Below are 22,106 nucleotides of genomic sequence, written 5' to 3' on the forward strand. Positions count from 1 at the left end.
GCGGGTGCGGTGGTGAAACGTGGGGTGAGTGATCACTAGGAGCGAGCTGGTTGAGAAAGAGGGAGGGCACTGTACCACTCGCTCTTTTGAACGACTCCTCAAAAGGAGCGGGAGTCAAAGAGCTAGCTCGCATCAATGAATGACTCCGACCCATCTCTAATACTAACATTTTAACCTTCACGACCCTTCAGTCTATCCTATGTTATTTGCCTATACTACGCAATACAAAATCATTCCCATACTCGATCCATGGAAATTATACACACTATTTCCTTTGATCGATAACAGCAAAAGGCGAATGAAATTTACCAGAGCAAAACCTGTATCCTAGTGAAAACACTGTATAAATAGAATAATAATGATGATAGACCACAACTTTGTCTGAAGACTGATTTAAATTTATTGTGTTATTTTGGATTTTAATATGAATAGCAAATCATTTCATACTTGATTTTCACTTGAATATAAACACCACAAATCCTATTCTTATTTATAATATAGTACATGTTTTTAACATCTCAGCAATCATATTTCATATAAACAATACATCTTATTATTCATGCTGGTTTTCACTTTATAATATGAACATCACAAATCCACTCTTCACTCCATGTCAAGACTATTTCAGTACATTTACACCAGTATTCAGTTGTTACAATAGTTATTTTGGAAAGTGCAATGTTTAGCTCAAAACATTACTAGTATTTAAAACATAGAAAAGAGATCGTTTTTAATGTACAAAGTTCATACTTTCAAATTGCTACCAATGTACTTTATGGCATCATGTTTATTTCTTGCGTAAGAAATTGTCGATATCTGTTAGCCATGCCATGAGTCTATCTAAGTAGCCACCATCTTGTTGAAAGCTAATTAACATCATGGTTATGTACTTCGTCACTTGTTCACTATCCAGAAGAATTCGTAGTCTTGTGTCTCTTATGGAGAGCCTGAAAAACAAAATGAAATCGAAGTTTATAAGATACTGCATATTACATTATTTTAAGAGTCTACATCAGGGGTCGTCAGCACAGAGCACACTGGGGCTAGTATCTCTTATCCGTGGAAAACGCAGTGCACTATGGTGCACTCCGTAGCTGCTAATGGGTATGCTCTCTATCTCTCCGTGCTGCACAACGGTGCACAGGGGACGGCACCGCGTACCCTTTGCACATTTCAGCGAGTGCTGACGACCACTGGTCTACATGGTAAAATCGTAATACAGCGAACGCTAAGCTCCGCCCATGACCCCTTTCCACTTTTCCCCTACAAGCTCCCAACACACTCTAGCGGGAAAGAGTGGAAATAGGGGTTTAGGGTGGGGGGGTGAATCTAGCGGAGGAAAGTGGAACAAAAAAAATGATTGCGGCATCTACGAAGCAAAACAGGAACTTCGTCCTGCCACCCTCTGTCCCTCTCTCTCCAGCCTCTCCTTCTCTGTTCCTTGCTTCATGTCTCTCTCTTTTTTTTTTTTTCTTATGACTTCGCAGTGGGTAGGATTCGATCCGGGTATGTTCCTAACGAAACACTCGCACGCTTTTTGGTCACGCTTTAGACCTCTCGGCTACCATGGCTAGTTGGTGGTAGAAGGAAAAATGAATCTATTTATGTTCAAGGGAACTGCCGTAACATATTGCAGAAATATGATTGGTGCAAGGATTCATAGCGGGAGACAATGATGGAATGGCGCGGGGACAATGACCGAATAGCGTGGGTAGAAAGTGGCGGGCTTGTGAATGTAGCTTGGTAGGGGTTGACTGAGGGGATGGCATAAGTGTTAACGCACGCTGGTAAAGCTTCATTGTGTCCATGTCCAGCTTCGTGTACAGACGGAACCACGTGTCATGATGAGCCGTACCGAAGACGTATACTTCTTCCTCAAATTGTGCAGGGAGAATTTGAAGGCGGATACTATATGGTACTGTGAGGAGCATGGATTACAGCAGACGAGGCTCTAGTGACTATTGTGTTACTTCGAGGACAGTGCAAAGTTAACAGGTGAGTGTTGTTTTATGAAAAACCCACATTACATGTGGCTGTTGTCTAATGCGCCCTAATTTGTGCCCATTTGGTTGTGATGTGTTGTCGTCTAATGCGTAATTTGATTGTATTGTGTATTAGTACGTGTTAGTTCGAGGAAAAAACGTATTGTGTTGTAAAATATGAAATACGTGCGAGGCGGTAGGCAGTGATCCACCGAAGTGGATGGGTAGTTGAGAAAGAGAAAGAGAGAGAGAGAGAGAGAGCAGGTGAGCGAGGTGCCGAGCGGCGAGGGTGGGGATAACTTCCCCTACTGGCGTTCGCTGTTTCACAATTTATCTGTCTACATTATTATTTTACAGTACTTTGTTGACAGAATTTATGGTTAGGATTACATAGTACAATGCACTTACATCTTAATAATGATGAGGCCAAGCAAACTCCATTCTGGTGGCCTAAAAGTAATATTGTTGGCTCCAAGAGCAAATGTGATTACAAGACTGCGTACATCTCCACTGACGTCACGAGATGTCAAACCAAATGTTCGCAGTAAATCTGGCAATCTGGAAGAGAGTAAATTTTTATGTCAGTTTGCTGAAACATATGACAATTTAAAGCCCCTCAGGACAAATTTAATGGGACCAGTGCTTGTGTGGAGCTGCAGCCCTTTAAACTGACACTCAGCTGTCATTCTCACAGACTTTGTTTTTCATTCTAACTAATTTTACTTTTCATTCAGTTCATATTTCGCGCTGTTATGTAGGAGAAAAATGTGTGTGGTAGACCTGTATAGGAAAGAAGGATATCGATAGTATATATCATATACATGCTATACTTCGATATTCGTTTTCTCGATTTTACAATTTTCAACATTTTGTTACATTCAAAATGCTCTAATAAATGCAGTTTTTCTCCAATCTCATGCTGGGTTGCAAGAAAACAGACCTATAAATAATGTATTGCTCCATTAGTTAGTGGACCTTTAAAGTTAGTGGATTTGGTTGCAGAACAGACATTTAACGGGCCATTAGTTATTGGATCGTTAAACAAGCATCTTGGTTTTCACAAGTGATGCACTAGGATGTGAGTGAATAAAAATTGAACATTGGGTGCTAGACTGATGTGAGGCATTGCTTTTATTGTTGTCAAAATTTGCAATTAATATAGGCTAGACTAATACAGGCCAGAAAGAATTCAGGAACAGAAGTTTCAGTGAGAAAGATAAATATGCCTATTTGTTATTAGAAATAGCGCACGAGTGCATTAATTTTATAGAGAATAAAAACACAGACTACAGAGCACATAACCTCGTTGTTAGACGATGAACTAGAGTTTATAATAAAGAAATAAATGATAACTTCGCTATTCGAGGAATTAATGAATAAATAAATAAGTAATCAAATTATTGTATATCGATGGCTAAGAAGAGATACCTTTATCTACAAAAATGGTAATTTAGTTTTAAGTACATTGTTATTATTTAGATTAACTACATTATTATTGTGTTCACAAAATTGGACAGTGTAGGCTACTAATATTTTGTTCTCGAATAGAAGATCTTGCAAAGCAGAAACATATATAAGAAGTTTGTCTATTTTGAGAAAATAATTTCCAAGTTTTCTTTATTTACTTGTAAATTTACAGATACGAGGTATCACTTTTTAGCTATTGGTATGCAATATTATTATATCATATATATAGGCCTATTATACAAAATATCACATACCTGAATCTCACACAGATAACATTATGAAGAATCAAAATATATAAACTACTCGCCAAAACACAAAATGTACATAAGATGGCTGTCTAACTCAGGAATAAATATTATTATAGGAGGGAAATCAGATCTCTAAGTTAGTGAATCTTTTAACGGACCAATAACACTAAAGTTGTTTCTTGCAACGTGTCTTTTGAACTTACAGGTCCATTAGCTGCTAACGAAGGAATAAATGCGTTCTTGCAACCCATCATCAGTGAAATTTTGCCTGAAAGCCCACAAAAGAATGTGAAGTAAACTGACACATGTGTTTTCTTTTGCTATTGAAAGCATTCAAATCACCATGTGTTGTGAGGATATGATAAGTTATAAAAAATTGAAAAATTAACTAAAAGGGTAATTTTTTTTTCTCAAAAATTAATTGGAAAAATTTGAAAAGCATGTGTCATATTTTACATACATCTATTAGGAATAAATTAAATATAAATTTAAGGAAAAATTAAGTAAGGTTTGAAAATTGGGATAATTCTGTGTTGTTTGGGTAAAGGGAGATAAGTCATAAAAATGAGTTTGAACATAAATGAAAATTAAACTTCGAACTATTTTGCAAATAATTTTCTACACAAATAAAGCACATCAACTGCTAGTATTCTTTGATTTTTGCACACTCATTTGTATAATTTAACTTGTGTGTTCATCTGGGGAACAAAATTCCACCTGCACAAAAAAATGACTTATCCCCCTTTAACCGAACACCACAGAATTGTAATTCAGTATTAAAAAAAGTTAATTTATAAGTAAATTAATTTGAATATCAAAGTGAAAATTCGTTACTGCATGTACACACTATAAGAAATATGTGGTAAAGTTTCATATTAATTGTTGTAAAAATGAAGAAGTTAGAAATTTCACAGATCCGTAGCCTTATGATAAAATATAAAATCAAGATAAAACTTACACCCGATTAAGACGATCTAACATGATCCTCCGCCGGAAAGCATTCTGGGCATGGAGTTCAACTAAAGGCAAGACTGGTGCGGAATCAGCATTGCTGTCAGAGTTTCTGTTCAAAATCAACTGTTCAAATTCAGTCCTTCCCTGATAGAATGACCTCACTTTCAGGTCCATCTTCCTTGCTTCTTCCTTCACAGCTGTATAGTCTGGAAGTGGATTTTTTGGCCTTTGACTGCTGTCAAAGTCCCTGTCTTCAAGTTCCATGATATTCAAACGTCTGCATATGGCCATGTATTGCTCTTGAGTTTGAGGATCCCACGAAGCATTATGCACTGCCTTGTAATACTCCTTTATGCATTCACCCTTTTCGGAAACCATTTCTTTCATCTTTTCCTCTCCAAATAGAAAGCACATTGATTCAATGGTAAACCATTCGTACAAACATTTTTCTATATGAATAACTGCACTTGTCATAGGGGGAATATCCAAAGATTTTTTCTTGGAATGATGTTTCTTAGATTCTCTGCTCTTTTTTGGATTTGATTCCTTCTGAGATTCTCGAGTATTGTTTGCACACGTGCCATTAACTTCTGAATAACTAGTTTCCGCATCTTTAGGCGTGAAATCTGTGTCAGTTGAATTATCTCTTGCAACAGTAGGAACAGTTTTACTGTTATCACTACATTCAGACGAGCCAATGTTGATATTACTGGAGATTTCACTCAGTGTTGTGTCGAGATTATACGAACTGGATTCCTTGCTGTATTCTCCATCATTCTGGTCATTACTTACGACATGAGATTCTTTGCTCTGCGTTGGTGTGCTTAAAGTATTGTCTTCACTTTCATTCGAAGCTTGTGATTGTTTCACATCAGTTTTATTACACTCAATGTCTGCACGTAGGTTATACATCACTTCTGCTTTTTCATCATCTTTGTGTTCAGTTCTTGGTTTTCTTTCTTTTTCTTTTCTTTCCTTCTCATCTCTTTCAATATCGTCGGCTAGTTTAGAAAGAGAGTCTCTTGTGAATTGAGATATTGAAGTAAACTTCGTAGATTTATCGTCTTTATGAAGTTGTTTTAATTCTTCCTTCAGTAAGCTGGCCTGCCCGAAGTCTACTTCTTCTCCAACACCACCACTAAAAGGAAAAATAAAGCAAAATTAGCGACTCTCAAATAGATGGTAAACATTTTGATGTGTAAATAATCTCACAAAGTTCTGTTCTACAAGTATAATATTCATTATTATAATGCTTGATGAAATGAAACCTGTTCGAGCAGACTTTTAAATTTATTTACTAAGGTACATGGTCTCTCAATGCTAAACCTCGTAACAGTCCCCAAATATGCCAAAGGAAGATGCTGAGAAGGATACTAGGCTTATCACTGAGGGACAGAGTTCCAAACGAAGTGCTACAAAAGATGTCAACGATTAAAGATCCAGAACTGCAAGCCACCAACACCAAATGGAAGTGGGGAGGCCATGTTCCAAGACTTAGAGACGGAAGATGATCGCAGAAAGTCACACTAAGGGATCCCCGCATTGGCAAGAGATCACGCGGAAGACCAAGAAGAAGATGGGCCGACCTCTTCAGTGAATGTGTAGGAAGCCATTGGTCAAGCAGAGCAAGAAATACAGAAGACTGGAAAAACTAAGACGACAAGTGAACAGCGACTAAAACCAGTGCGACTGAAACAAGCGAACAATATGAAAACAGTGCAGAATGTGAACCAAGTGCACAATTCCAAGCATGTAAACATCTCTTACGCGGAGTAGCTCACTGCGTGAGACAAATAGAGCTCTCCCTCTATAGGAGGAGGCCAGCGAATAGGGATTATAAAGAATGGACACTGAGCGAATTTTCCTGTGTTTTGTTTCTCTGTGCACCAGCATTTAGTTCCACTTTCAAGCGCTAGAGGTAGTGTAATCGAGCATACACTAAGATAATAATTGAGAATAGAGTTGAGACACAGGATCCAAACATTGCCTACCTTATTGCATAATGCAGTAACGCTTTGGTTCAAATAAATTCAAGTTAACAGCTTTTCCTTATTTCTCAGTGGCAAACTAGTTGTAATAATAATATTTTATATTTCAGATATCATAAATTATATTATAAAATAATATAATACATTATAACAGGCTCCGCCAGGTCGAGTCAAGATCGCGAGAGGGCATACAGGCCTGCTTACGGCTTCCACTGCGAGCAGTACACTTGTACACTGCAGTCTATCAGTGGTGGAGCCTATCGAGGTCGCTTGGGGGCACCGGTGCACTGCATTTTGCACCAGGAATATTTATGTGCTAAAAACATGAACCTTAGCAATGTAATGGATGTTGTTGTGCGAACAATTCATTTCATAAGGTCTAAAGGACTTAATCACATGGAATTCAGGGCACTAGTTGATGATATTAACAGTGAGTATGGGGTTTTACTCTTCCACACCGAGGTAAGGTGGTTAAGTCGAGGAAAAGTTCTGGAACGTTTTCTCCCACTTAGGAATGAAATTGCGTTATTTATGGATGTACATGGGAAACTTGTTAGAAGCCTTGAAAGAATATATTAAGAATAATGCAACAATTGTGCGAAGACTTCGAACGTAGATATCAGGAAATTAAAGAACTTGAACAACAATTTCAGATATTTACAACACCTTTTTCAGTGAGTGTCCTGGATATTCCTGCTGAACCACAATTAGAAATACTTGATTTAGAAAGCGATATTGAGCTAAAGGATAAGTATCAAAACAGAAAAGTATTAACCATTTCTATACTTGTTTTCCACGAGAAAGGTTTCCTAAACTGCAAAATCTTGCTGCAAGAACGTTGTGCGTGTTCGGGACAACCTACGTATGCGAAACACTGTTTTCTATAATGAAGTTTACAAAGTCACGTCACAGAAGCCAACTAAGTGATGAACACTGAAAGCATGTTTGCGATTGGCTGGTACTAAAACAAAAGCTCCACAAATTGAAAAGCTGCTTACTAACAAAAAACTGCAAAAATCGCCGCGGATCTCTGATATATAAGAAAAAGTACTAATATTACAGAATTGTATTTGAATAATAATGTTTTTACTGTTGTTTTATTTTGTTAATTGAATTGTATAGCAATGAGAAGGAGACAAACAGTGTACAGTTTTATTTCGTAGTATGTTAATCTGTATAAAAGTGTATATTTTGTTTTGTTTCATTATTGTGCAAACATGCAAAAATTTGAAATAACTACTGAAGCTTTCCTGGCGACGTGATAATTCGAAATTTTTTCGGGCTTCCAATCAGATATCATTTAACCCTGAAGATGAGGAAGATGAACATCCTCGAAATGTCGGTGGATCACCAACTTATGACCTGGCTGGAAGCCCGAGAAAATTTCGAATTATGCAAAAATTTATTTCGTATATAGTTAACTGTACCAAATTATGTAGAGTAGTGTTTTGAGTATAGTGCAATTAACAGTGAAAGTGTACTTCAGTTAAAAACTGAAGTTAATTTATATTCTTATCACAAATTTGCTTCACATACAGTACAAGTTCTTAGCTCCGCCACTGTGGAAGCAGCTTCCCTTGCCCGCAGCCGTACGTCAGGGCTTGAGGGTTTGTACGCACGCCTGAGAGTGTAGTCACTTGACGCCCCCTGAATATTAAGTATCGAATTTGTTTAATATTTGTATATAATATAATATAGGTATATGGTTTTACTTCTCGTAAGAGTTTTGTTTTTCCATTTTCAGTGCTATCAAATCATTACATATTTTAATTGTTGTTGGGGTCAACATCTCAACTCTCATTATAAAGGAACTCTAGAGTCTAGACATTACAGTTAACAACGGATTTATTATTTTATGGATCCAATTTATTTTATTTGATTACATAATGTACCTAGATGTATTAATTATATGTGTTATATTTCCGCTGTGTTGACTGCTAGCTGGTGTGATGTCAGCGCAAACTCTAGGGAGAAAGCAGAATCTCATGCTCTAGCTGGCTTGAAGGTCATTGAAATCAGTCCTGCTACATCAAAGGTACCGACGCGAAGTGTCCATTCTTTATAATCCCTATTCGCTGAGGAGGCCTTTGCTCTTAACAGGACATTTTTAGGCTAATCATTTCATCATTTCATTTCACATGAAATGTATGATAGATATACCCAGAAATTTGACTGTTTCAGTATACATTAATTAATGTTGATTGAAATTGATCGTCAGCTGTGCCAGGTCTACGGGCCTAACGTCATGAGCAAGCAGATGGTGCGTTGCTCCACAAGGTCGTCTGTGATGATGGTTGGCCTCCCACTGCGCTCCTCATCATGCACATTCTGGCGTTCTGCTGAAAATTGTCTACAGCAGCAATGCACCTGACGCAGTTGACGATCAATTTCAATCGGCACTATGCCCTGTGCATTCAAAAACTTTATCACTGACTTCACTTCACAGGCAGTGGAAGCTGGAATATGAACGTCCTTCTTCAACCAATGCAACGAAGCTACTGAGAGCACTCGGGAAGTTCTGCTAGTGCATGTGCCATGCCAGGACATTACTCTATCACATAGACACAGTCGTTTCACGCAACATATGGTTTGCTAGCTGTGGGACGAGTGGGAAAGTTACTTTATGGACGCGCCTCGTAAAATTCTTTCAACCATTTACTTACTTATTTACTTACAGTCCACACCTGTGGAGTAACGGTCAGCGCGTCTGGCTGCGAAACCAGGTGGCCCGGGTTCGAATCCCAGTCGGGGCAAGTTACCTGGTTGAGGTTTTTTCCGGGGTTTTCCCTCAACCCAATACGAGCAAATGTTGGGTAACTTTCGGTGCTGGACCCCGGACTCATTTCACCGGCATTATCACCTTCATATCATTCAGACGCTAAATAACCTAGATGTTGATACAGCGTCGTAAAATAACCCAATAAAATAAAAAAAAAATAACTTACTTACAAATGGCTTTTAAGGAACCTGAAGGTTCATTGCCGCCCTCACATAAGCCCGCCAGCAGTCCCTATCCTGTGCAAGATTAATCCAGTCTCTATCATCATACCCCACCTCCCTCAAATCCATTTTAATATTATCCTCCCATCTACGTCTCGGCCTCCCTAAAGGTCTTTTTCCCTCCGGTCTCCCAATTAACACTCTATATGCATTTCTGGATTCGCCCATACGTGCTGCATGCCCTGCCCATCTCAAACATCTGGATTTAATGTTCCTAATTATGTCAGGTGAAGAATACAATGCGTGCAGTTGTGTTGTGTAACTTTCTCCATTCTCCAGTAACTTCATCCCGCTTAGCCCCAAATATTTTCCTAAGCACCTTATTTTCAAACACCCTTAACCTATGTTCCTCTCTCAGAGTGAGAGTCCAAGTTTCACAACCATACAGAAGAACCGGTAATATAACCAAATCCTTAGTATTAATTTTATACAAGTGTTAGGTATATCATCAATCTTTATTAATAATATTCCTCCAAGAAAAATATATGTATATCTTTCAATCATTTATTATCATAATACACTGCTCTCTTAAATTGACTGAGCGTAGTGGGAATTAAATCAATGGCTTTCCCAAAACACATTCCTTAAACAACATTCGAAAATTCCTCCCACTATCACTCAAGAAAATACTAGTGGAAACACTAGTAATGCCCCACTTCGATTATTGTGATTCTCTACTGACCGACCTCAATGTCAACCAGTCACAAAGATTACAATGTGTTCATAATTCTTATGTTCGCTTCGTCTGCGATGTCCGTCGCGCTGACCACATTACCCCATCCTTCCAAACTCTAAACTGGCTATGGCTTAACGAACGTAGAAATTTTCATTCTCTTGTTCTCCTTTTCCAAGTCCTTCACACCTCTACACCAATGTGAATTTATTTCCACTCAACAATAGGATTTTATTCTTCCAACAATAATTCCTTTCTACAATTCACTTTAAACACTCTCGTCAACAATTGGATTTTCACTCAACACAGTATTCGTTATAGCACTCCACCGACGACAATGACAATTTACTTGGACTATTACGAACAACAATGAACTGTTAATCTTAACTAATATTTACAAAGCACTATTTACAAATCAGAACTATCAGTTCTCAGTTCACAGTTCTTCTAGCTCAGTCACTCGAGTTCACAGTATCTCGAACCACAGACCTTCAGAGACAGTTCACTGTACTCGAACTCAGGTCCCTCCAACTGCGGTCCACTGCATTCGAACTCAGGTCCCTCCAACTGCGGTCCACTGCACTCGAACTCAGGTCCCTCCAACTGCGGTCCACTGCACTCGAACTCAGGTCCCTCCAACTGCGGTCCACTGCACTCGAACTCAGGCCTTCGGATGCTGATACAGTTGCAGACGCACACTCGAGTCGAACTCCGGTACACAAGACTGGCTTGCTCTGTTCACTGGCTTACTGACTGAACTAATCAGGAATGTCACTTTTCATCTACGTTTTCACTTCACTTATGTCGTTCTTAACCTCACTGATGTGCCTGTTCCTGAGAGAGTACTCCACCGATGCCTACGTTGCTAGCGTCCGTGTCAAGCGTGAACTTCCTTCCAGGGATGGGGTATCCCAGTACAGGAGCAGTGCAGAGCGCCTCTTTCAGTGACTGGAAGGATGACTCCGCCTCGTCCGTCCACTGGAATTGTCGTTTCTCCTCGGTCAGCTGGGTTAGAGGTTTAGCGATGTTGGCGTACCCAGCTACGAACCTTCTGTAATAAGTGCAGAGGCCGAGAAAGCGGCGCAGCTCCTGCTTGTCCCTCGGTCTCGGCCATCCTCTGACGGCTTGTAGCTTCTCCGGGTCCATGGCCACTCCGTTGGTCCCTTGCCTCCCGTTTCAGTTACTTGTCATCATATCATAATCTCTTCACACGCACGCAAAATAGCAGCATACTAGCCATACCAACACATAAGACATCATCGTATTCATCATCATACACAATCTCGCTTTCGCGCTTGTGGAATACCCTACCCAGTGACATCAGAGACTGTCGGAATTTAGTAGCGTTCAAAAGCAAACTTATTAAGCATTTTCTTACTGCGTAGAGTAGGTTTAATTTTTACTTAGTTAATAAAAAAAAATTCTCTCTTCTTAATTTTTATAATGAACTATCTAGCTTTTATTAGTCTGTTAATCTTTTAGTACTTTGATTTTTATTGTATTTGTAAATTCAATATTAACTGTAATTGTAATTGTAATTGTATGTATGTGTATTTTATTCACACTGCAATGGGTATATACCCGGTGGCAGTGGTAACTAATTACACTCAATAATGATAATAATAAACTTATTAATTAAAAATACAATTAATGATAATACTAATAATTAATACTAATAATAATAATAATAATAATAATAATAATAATAATAACAACAACAACAGGGAATATACTAAATTAAATGAAACGATCACTTAAAATAACATTTGAAATATTCTAGTTTGTATCTTAAAACTAAGATCGAACTAAAATTCACGAGTATATGTTCATATCTGCACAAGTACCTTTCAACATTACACTCATTTCGCTGTCAACTCACTCACTGCACTGGAACTACGACACATTTCACTGATTCTATCCTGATTTCACTAACACTTCAAAAACATTTCACTGTTCAAATACTTTGCACTGCCACTATAACCTATACAGCTTCACTGACAGGAACACGTTTCACTTACACAGCACACTTCACTGACACGACATACTTCTTCACTGATACAACACTTCAATAACAACATATCGTTTACACCCTTTAAGTACTGTGTATAATTACCGTCTATTAGTAAGGTCCTTAAGCCTATTTTTAAATACATTTTTGGTTGTTGGTTAAGCCTTTAGTAAGTCTGCAGGTAAAGCATTCCAGTCTCTGATAGTACGATTGAGAAAAGAAAACTTTCCAGTGTCCGTCCTCTGCCTTCTTTCCCTCAATTTATATGAGTGGTCGTTCCTTGAAGAGTAATTTGGCGGCTGCAACCTATTTTTTATTTCTTTCCAGGCAGGCTCACCTCCGTATGTTTTGAACAGTGCGCATAATCGAATTCGCGTTCTCCTGTCCGTGAGTGTGTCCTATTTTAATGGTGAATTTTTCCGACAACACTTAAGAGCCCGTTTTTGAATCTTTTCCAGTGTCTTAATATGTTCTGATCTGTAAGGATCCCAACATGCAGCACCATATTCCATTACTGGACGTACTAGTGATTTATATGCAATCTCTTTGGATTTATCAGAACCTTTTCTTAGTACCCTCATCACAAAGTGTAACGCTCTCCATGCTTTTCCCGCTGTGTCTGTAACGTGTTCCCCCCAGCCGAGATCGCTGCTAAATGTTATTCCGAGGTATTTACATTTGTTAACTTCCGGAATGGTTTCACCCCCTAACGTATACGATGCGACTATTTTATTTCTTTTCCTTGTAAAGCTGATGGCTTTGCTCTTTAGAGAATTTATTTTCATTTTGTTGGCTATTGCCCAATCATTTATTCTATTGAGGTCATTCTGGAGAAGAGTAGTATCTTCATGACTTTTTATTTCCCTGTATAATTGTAGTCTTAATATTGTAGTTGTAATCCCCAGGTAGAGGGGAAGAGAAGGCCTGATGGCCTTATCTCTATCAGGTTAAATAAATAAATAAATAAATAAATAAAACATATCATGAAACGTTTAATAAAAAAAAAATTTTTTTATCACGAAAAGGAAGGAAAAACGAGCAAAATTGTATTTAACTTTTTTGTTTGAAATATCTCAAAGAATAACCCTCTGAAATTAATGGCATTACTTACGGTTTATCCTTTATATTAACCCCTGACTAAAATTAGATACATTGGTTTACACTGATGATCAAAGTCTTGTTAGCCAGCTCAGAGAATGATTAACAAAAATCTATACATAATCTAAACAAAGTTGCTCAAAACCATGATATGGACATTTTTTGTTTTTAAAACTTGTTTTCAAGTGAAAGATCCTATTCTAAGCAAAATTTGCCTTAATAATCTGTTAGAAAAAGTAAATTCATTTAATTATTTAGGTTATACTTTGTCAATAATTATGAATCACACAGACATATCAAACAAAATTATGAAATTCGTTAAAACTACGGGTACTATAAATTCTGTATTGAAATCATCACTGTTCCAAATGTATAAAATTTCAGCTGGACCAATTCTGGCATATGGTGTGAAGCTTGGACTGTCAGGAAGAAGGAATAACTGTACCTGAGACGAGATTTACAGACGTGGACAAATCATTAGCAAAATTGGAGATTTTTATTATATATTTTTACAAACTATGATTCTTCAATTTAGACTACAGTTGACATCTTTGCGTATTTCCAAATTATTAGAAAAATCAAAGATTTGTATTGTATATTTTTTACAAAATTTCACTCTTCAATTTAGACTACAATTGATATTTTTGCATATTTACAAATTATTAGCAAAAGTGAAGATTTTTTGTATATTTTTACAAAATTCGACACTTCAATTTGGACTACAGGTGACATTTTGGATATTTCCCAATTATTAGCAAAACTGAAGATTTTTATTATATATTTTTACAAAATTTGACTCTTCACTTTACACTGCAGTTGACATTTTTGCATATTTACAAATTATTAGCAAAATTGAAGATTTTATTATATATTTTTTTACAAAATTTGACTCTTCAATTTAGAATAGCCTACATTTTACATTTTTGCATATTTATATCTACTGTAATGATAGAAATATGCAAAATTGTCAACTGTAGTCTAAATTGAAAAGTCAAATTTTGTAAATAGAATTATCATAAAAATCGTCAATTTTGTTAATAATTTGTCCACATCTGTAGGTGCTGTATGGCTGGATGCCCAAAATCGGATTCGTAATGAAAGAATTACAGATTGAACCTATTTCATTATACCTAGGCCAACAAAGGAAAAATCGGAAGAACCATGTTAACAGAATGAAAAAAAGAATTTCGAAAACTGTCCATCGATATAGACCTCGTGGGAGGAGATCAATTGAACATCCTGCTAAAAGATGGATGATGAATTGAGTTCATAGCAGGCCACATGACCTAATACATGAATGTCGGCTGATGATGATTTCCCATTTTCTTATTATTGACGACAATTTCTATTATAAACAAATTGCTTTTTCGTATTATAACGATTCTATTCTGTTCCACCTTTTCTTTGACAATGCAATAAAAGCATGTCTTGAAACTTTAAATACCAGTACCGGATCTAATGCTGCTATTGAAATGTCTTTTCAAATAAGAAACTTACCTTTTTAATTCAACTGGAAGAGTCTTAAATTGGGGTATTTCTTCTTTATCTCTTAACCAAAGAGGACTTGTGAGTAACTGAGCTTTCAAATACGTTGATGCTTTATAGCACTGATTACTGCAGAAGTTCTGTTAAAAGAAAAGAAATCACTATTGTGAAGATGACGTAAACTCACTACGCATTTGCACCAATACAGTTTTTTTAATGTGAAACATTTATGCCCTTAATATTAGATAAATCTGGTCACACTTTCTGTTCCTATGGTGACATCATTAATTGCAATAGGCCTTGGATGACTGAAATTATGATGTGTTTAAAACAAAGTAGTTTCAAATTCAGCGAGCTGTGATGAAACATAGAAAGGGTAAACAAATAAATGCGACATCATAATTAATTGAATAATTTTGAGGGAAAAATTGTTCTGGGGCGGGCATTGAACCTGGGACCTTTGGTTAAATGTACCAATGCTCTACCAAATGGGCTAACCGGGAACTCTGCCAGACACCGATCCAATTTTTCCCTCTATATCCCAGGTTCGATGCCCGACCCCGGAACAATTTTTCCCTCAAAATTATTCAAATCAACTTTACAGGGAGTTATACCTGAAAGCTTGATTTGCATAATACACGTCACTGTTCGTTAACAGAAAACCACAATTTAAGTCACACAGAGTTAGTGTGTACTCAATGTTGGTTGCTTGACGGTTTGTCAGCCCACTTTGAGATCTGTGGATATAGAGGGAAAAATTGGATCGGTGTCTGGTAGAATTCCCGTGTACCTCAGTTGGTAGTGTTTTGCTACGTTTAACTGAAGGTCCCGGGTTCGATGCCCGGCCCCGGAACAATTTTTCCCTCAAAATTATTCAAATCAACTTTACATGAAAGCTTGATTTGCATCATAATTAATTTATTATTATTCGTACACAAATGGGGATGATTAATAAGTGTGGGAAATATTAAGGTAGAAATAGTTAATCGAACATAGAGCTAGTCTAATTCCAAATTTTAATGTATTTTTTTTTTACCTGCCTATTTTTGATTTTGTAGCTCATATCAATTCGAAATAATAATAATAATAATAATAATAATAATAATAATAATAATAATAATAATAATAATAATAATAATAATAATCATGATGATGATGATGATGATGATGAGGATGATGATGATGATAATAATAATAATAATAATAATAATAATAATAATAATAATAATAATGATGATGATGATAATAATAATAATAATAATAATAATAATAATAATAATAATAATAATAATAATACCTTTCTTTCTGTAATGTCATATACTTTATTTACTTTTGTAGATATGCGATACTGTTGAGTGGGAATGTTTTTTAACTTCTGTAAACAAAGTGGGTACCCACAGCTCTTGGATATAGCACGCTCTTCAATAACATCTTGATAGTGACTTTCACCAATAAATTTTAACTGAAAAAAGAAAAGAACAGATTTACTACGTGAAATATACTCATTATCAAATACAGACCTTTCCTCATATCTTTACAGACATTATCTCGAATTCGTAATCTCACATAAAAACACATTCTTTAATTCATTTATAAACTGTACAGCTATAAGTAAAATATGTAATACATTTTGCAAAAGTTCCCGTGGTGTACCTTTTCGTATATATTTGTTCCTAAATATTATATAGGTCTATCCTTTCCACAAAGTCAGTATTTAAACGTCACAGAATTATGAAAAAGTGTTAGTCCTTTGTAATGGTTTTCTGTGTTACTTGTGAACAAATCACTCGAAAATAATTTGACATTCTAACTAGCATAAATTGGCAATACAGTATTTTTACTAGAGAGAATTAACTTCAACTCACGCAATCAAGGAACCATTCTTCAGTGACATTATTTTCCAGAAGTCGTTCCACTATCTGGAAAGCTCTGGCATTGCATTCTCTCTTTTTTATTAATGTGGCTTCCAGAACTTCTTTGCTAAAATATAAACAATGCATTCATTAAAACAATAAACATACAGTTAAATTACACTTCTGATACCTAGTTTCTATTTTGTAATATCGAGAAGTATAAAGAGTTATTCGCAGAAGACTTATTAAATGAATGGATATATGACTGAAGGAATGAATATGATAGCCATAATATAAGCTTACAATCAATCTTCTTAATGTATCCAGCTGTTTGCTGACAACATAAAGTCCACTATAGTCCACTGTAGTCTATTCAGTTGTTGTTTTTCACGAGAAATGAGGGGTATTTTGATCGGTGTTCATTATAGATGCCTGTTGCTAGTAGCCAGAGGTGGGGTGTAGTCAATAATAATATTAGCTTACAAATCATAAAAAAAATGAAACAAACTCGAGAATAGACCTCGCAGTGCTGTAGTTGGGCCAGAACAGACTGGAATGCAAAATTTTAGTTGGACTTTTTACCGTTCTGTTTAAAAATTAATATGACTTCACTGTTCCGGTATAAATAATCTTTTAATTCTAGCTAAATATTTTTTGCTAGATTGGTACATTAGACCTGTAGACGTACACAAAAGTGCACAGCATCTGGTATACAGAACTGCATGCAACATAGGTTGTTATTCGATACAGTAAAATTTAATTGTATTGTATTGTATTTATTCATTCCCTGATTTAATTGTATTGTATTGTATTTATTCATTCCCTGTACAATCTATTACAGATTATAGGTTCGTCATTAGATACAAACACAAAATAAATAAATAAAAAAAAAAAACACGCACGCACGCACGCGCGCACACACACACACACACACACACACACACACACACACAAATAAGATTTCTAGTATGAATTTAAATGATTTATAGTGTGAATTTAATTTTAACACTCTTAAGTTTTTCAAAGAATAGTAAAACTGCCAAAAGACACAATAAATAACAAGATATATAATACATTTTCCGTTTACAAGACATTAAATAAATAAATTAACAGAGATTAGGTAAAAACAAGATAGTCCTACATTATTATTAATATTGTTTGGAGAAAAAATTATGTGCAACAGTAATGAAGATAGGTATTTTGCTTTATAGCTTTAATGCAAGAAATCAGTGATTTTGAACGGCATGGATTGGAGCAGAATAGTTTTTACCCTGGTTTTGAACCCTTCATAATTGAAATGTTTACTATCCCTGGGTATCTTTTTATATAATAAGATACCTGTATGAGAAGTACTGTTGAGAGTTTTGATAATAGTATGACAATTTACACTGGTGGCCATAATTCTGGAAACTTTTTGTTTTTGTACTGAATTATTATAACATCTGCATTGATTCATAGATTTATACAATTGAAAATGTTACTCGTGACTGATACGTTAATTACAGGGTTATAATAAAGGTATTATATTAAATCCTGAATATTTTAACAATAAATAATCATTTCTATGTGGGAAATTATGTTCTTGACGTTTAGAAGAGTTCCCTTGATCTTTCAATGCTAATCGACAAATCTGCCTCACAGCTCTTGGACTTACTTTAGGTTTTCTACCAGTCCTAAGTGTTCCTTTAAAAGATTTTGTGGATTTCTACTTCTGCCATACCTTCTGGATGCCAGACACTGTAGCACAATTACCAAGTTTTCTTGCAATTTCCTTGAATGTGTAGCCTTCTTCTCGAAGCGTGACTGCCCTAGAAGGTGTACAGTCCTTTCGTGGATCCATTATGATAAAATGATCAATAAAATTTGTTGTAAACCAATCAGATGTTAACCTAACGAAATCTTAAGTCAGACTAATGATAGAAACACACTAATAATGTCCACATTTTATGCTAACAGTGCTCAACAATGCTTCTACCGATGAACAATAATCTTAAAATAAAAAATGGGCCAGTTTTTATTACAGTAAATGATGGGAAATTATAATGAAATCTGAAATTAATATTTAGATCTTAAACGACAAGAACATAATTTCCTACATAGTAATGATTATTTATTATTAAAATATTCAGGATTTAATATAATACCTTTATTATAACCCCATAATTAACGAAACAGTCATGAGTAACATTTTCAATTGTATAAATCTGTGAATCTATGCAGATGTTATAATAATTCAGTACAAAAACAAAAAGTTTTCAGAATTATGGCCACCAGTGTATATGCAAGTTGTTGGCAGTTCTTGTATTATGGTTATGATTTTCAGAGTTCCTTTTAAAATAGTTAAGATTCTTAATATATTTATATAATATATTTACTAATAATATATTCAGTATGTTAAAGAAGGTCAACGACACAATGCTTGTATTTGTTTGGGCTACAAGTATGGTTGATAAGGTAGGGATCACAGAAGGTCAGCTGGTCGCCCTTGTGAAGCGTGATGTGTCATCCAACAGAATAACAGAAGTTAACTCAAATGCAGGTTTTACTCTATTTTTTAAAGCAACAGTAGGTGCCTGACAGTTCTCATTGGCAGGTTTTTTTTTTTTTTTGTAAAAATTTTATGATAGTTAATTTATAAATCTTCTCACTATTCGTGAGCTGCTACAAGGGACAAAGAGTACTTAACCATATAAATATTTACAAGTTCAGTGAACCAGTATCAACCTTTCTGCGAATTTTTCAAAAGTGACTTCTATCTCATGATTTTTAAAATTTGCCTCTTCAAGCACCTCTGGTTTCCCTCCCATTATTACACAATTTTTCCATAATCCAAATGTCATAAATCATAAATGCAGTAGCAATGACAATATGATGCATCTCATCATCATTCCCAGGCAACTAAAGCACGTAACCATGATAGTAGTGCAAGTGCAACGTCTTTCATACTACCGGTGTGGCTCAGACGGTTAAGGCGTTGCCTGCCAGTCTGAAGTTGCGCTCGGGCGCGCGTTCGATCCCCGCTTGGGCGGATTACCTGGTTGGGTTTTTCCGAGGTTTTCCCCAACTGTAAGGTGAATGCCAGGTAATCTATGGCGAATCCTCGGCCTCATCTCGCCAAATACCATCTCGCTGTCACCAAGCTCATCGGAGCTAAATAACCTCGTAGTTGATACAGCGTCGTTAAATAATCAAATAAAAAAAAAAGTATTTCATAAGACTAAGTATGGCACAAGCATACATAAACGTCTATTGAGTGAGAATGCATTCTATTGTAGGTCTATGATGTGAAGTTAGTCTCAAGAAACGCCTGCAAGGTAGTCAATTTCCAGTGTCATCAATTGAAATTTTTTCTCGCAAGGTGGGTGATGAACAAATAATTTACTTAAACTGGCCTCCTGAGACTGACATCACTAGTGTTGATAAAAGTGTGTGCAGACTCTGCAATATTTTTCGTTTGCTAGAAAATCGATTCTCATAACTGCTTTCCGTGACTTTACTGACTGTGAAATTGAAATACATGAACTGAAAATTAAAAAAAAAAAAAAAAAAAGTCAACAATCTGCCAAATTCAATATGAGAGTGCAAAAGAACATTCAGCACAATGAATGAAGTAATATTAAAGATGAGAAATGCTCTCCTAGTCTCTCGGGAAGTGGGTTGATATTCATAAGCAGTGTTCGCCCTCGACTTCAAGAGTTCAATCCACACCCTCATGAACAATCGTGATTGCGAGATGGCAGATAAAATAGCATATAGGAAACGACAGCCAGTGAAAGAAGTTACATAATATGACGCAATCTGGGGGTCGTATATTATTTAACTTGAGAATGTCATATCCAGGCCTTGTACACAGGTTTCTGACAAATTATTATTATTATTATTATTATTATTATTATTATTATTATTATTATTATTATTATTATTTCTCCAAGACCTATACCATTAACCGTTCTTGGTGCCGCTCACTGTATGAGGGGATAACAATGAAACGGAAGGAAACAAAGTCCTTGTTTTCATTAAATATACAATATTTGTGTATTTACCTCATTTCACTCACTCTTTTTGGCAACCTATGGTTACTCTTCCGATTTTTTGGGATTTTTACTTTCCTGCTTTCTACAGAATTCATTTTTTGTTGCACTTTTACACAAATATTAATATTACACAAAAGACACAAAAGTAACACCTTTTACACTTTTTTAGGTTTAACCTCTATTATACAGTTCCTCCAATATGTTTTTAATTCACCGCATACTGGCGATTGAAATTATTTGTCTATGTATTATTGGTCAAACAGGCTGCATATTTTATGACAGGTGTATAAATTTAGTAAAATTGGGAAAATGTTTCTATCTTAACCTAAAAAAACACCAGTTCCTTTCTGCTGAACGCAGCACCTGCAACTGCGTGTCTACAGTGTAGCCAATCAGCTGAGATAAAACTATACAAGATGAAAATAAAATTCACTGAAGATCTAACAAATTAAAATATCAACATTGGCGGATTATGCTAATGATGGAATAAGCTATAGATGTAAATGCGAAAAAATGTGAATTAAATACAATAAAAATTAAAGCAATAATAAATTGAGTTGGAATGACAAACATGTTTTAGCGTATTTGTAATACAGTATGTAATTTGGGAGGGGGATGCAGGAATGTTGGTGATGTGGGGATTAATCCGTGAAAACTCTTACACGTAGCGGTGTACATGGTCTTCATTACATTCCTGAAAAATTGGCAACAAAATATGTTTGGTTCTACGCTATATGATGATAATTAAAAGCTTCTTGTTGTCAAAGTTGCTCGGCTGACAGCTCATTTATCATTGGCAGTGTCGCCAACAACGAAACATAATAATAGCGAAGAACGTATTTTTTTCCTTGCTATTGTGCTTGTGCGCATTCTGTATACACACCGTAAGCAATGATACACACATACCGTAACTGTATCCCTCTGCAATGTTCCAGCGGGATGTTTGAGCGAGTATTTAAAAACATATATATTCATAGCTATCGAAATTGTTGCCATAGGTGGTTGTCTTAATCTTTCTAAGCTGAGCATTGTTAATACTGAAAATGAAGAGCAACTGTGATGCCGAGAGAAAGGTCTGCTTCGTTTCCATTTTGTGGAGAATTGCTGTATCCTCAATTTCGCAGGGATTTTAGTGACAGATTAGGTTAGGTTAGTTTAGGATTTTAGTGACAGGTTAGATTAGTTTAGGATTTTAGTTACAGGTTAGGGTAGATTAGTTAGGATTTTTGTGACAGGTTTGGTTAGGTTAGGATTTTAGTGTCAGATTAGATTAGTTTAGAATTTTAGTGACAGGTTAGGTTAGGATTTTAGTGTCA

At 35.9% G+C, this 22,106-nt stretch overlaps 1 protein-coding gene across 1 annotated transcript; it reads right to left on the minus strand.

Annotated features, from left to right (window-relative positions):
* Window positions 1–376: 376 nt before the first annotated feature.
* LOC138690987 (putative RNA polymerase II subunit B1 CTD phosphatase RPAP2) lies at window positions 377–21,172 on the minus strand. The gene is made up of 7 exons (XM_069812605.1): window positions 20,800–21,172; window positions 16,769–16,883; window positions 16,201–16,365; window positions 14,916–15,043; window positions 4,656–5,789; window positions 2,391–2,540; window positions 377–947 (listed from the first exon to the last, which is right to left on the minus strand). The coding sequence occupies exons 1-7, from the start codon at window positions 20,883–20,885 to the stop codon at window positions 788–790; spliced, it is 1,938 nt and encodes a 645-aa protein (XP_069668706.1). The 5' UTR covers window positions 20,886–21,172; the 3' UTR covers window positions 377–787.
* Between the last annotated feature and the right edge of the window lie 934 nt (window positions 21,173–22,106).

Source organism: Periplaneta americana, chromosome 16, assembly GCF_040183065.1.
Source record: "Periplaneta americana isolate PAMFEO1 chromosome 16, P.americana_PAMFEO1_priV1, whole genome shotgun sequence".
Lineage (NCBI taxonomy): Eukaryota > Metazoa > Arthropoda > Insecta > Blattodea > Blattidae > Periplaneta > Periplaneta americana.

Excerpts from the sequence above, each read along its gene's own strand:
- LOC138690987 (XM_069812605.1), bottom strand. The coding sequence starts at position 20,885 with ATGAATTCTGTAGAAAGCAGGAAAGTAAAAATCCCAAAAAATCGGAAG. Across the intron at positions 16,884-20,799 it reads AAAAGAGTGAGTGAAATGAG|CAAAGAAGTTCTGGAAGCCA; the intron begins GTAAATACACAA and ends TTTATATTTTAG. Across the intron at positions 2,541-4,655 it reads TTAGATCGTCTTAATCGGGT|ATTGCCAGATTTACTGCGAA; the intron begins GTAAGTTTTATC and ends ACTCTCTTCCAG.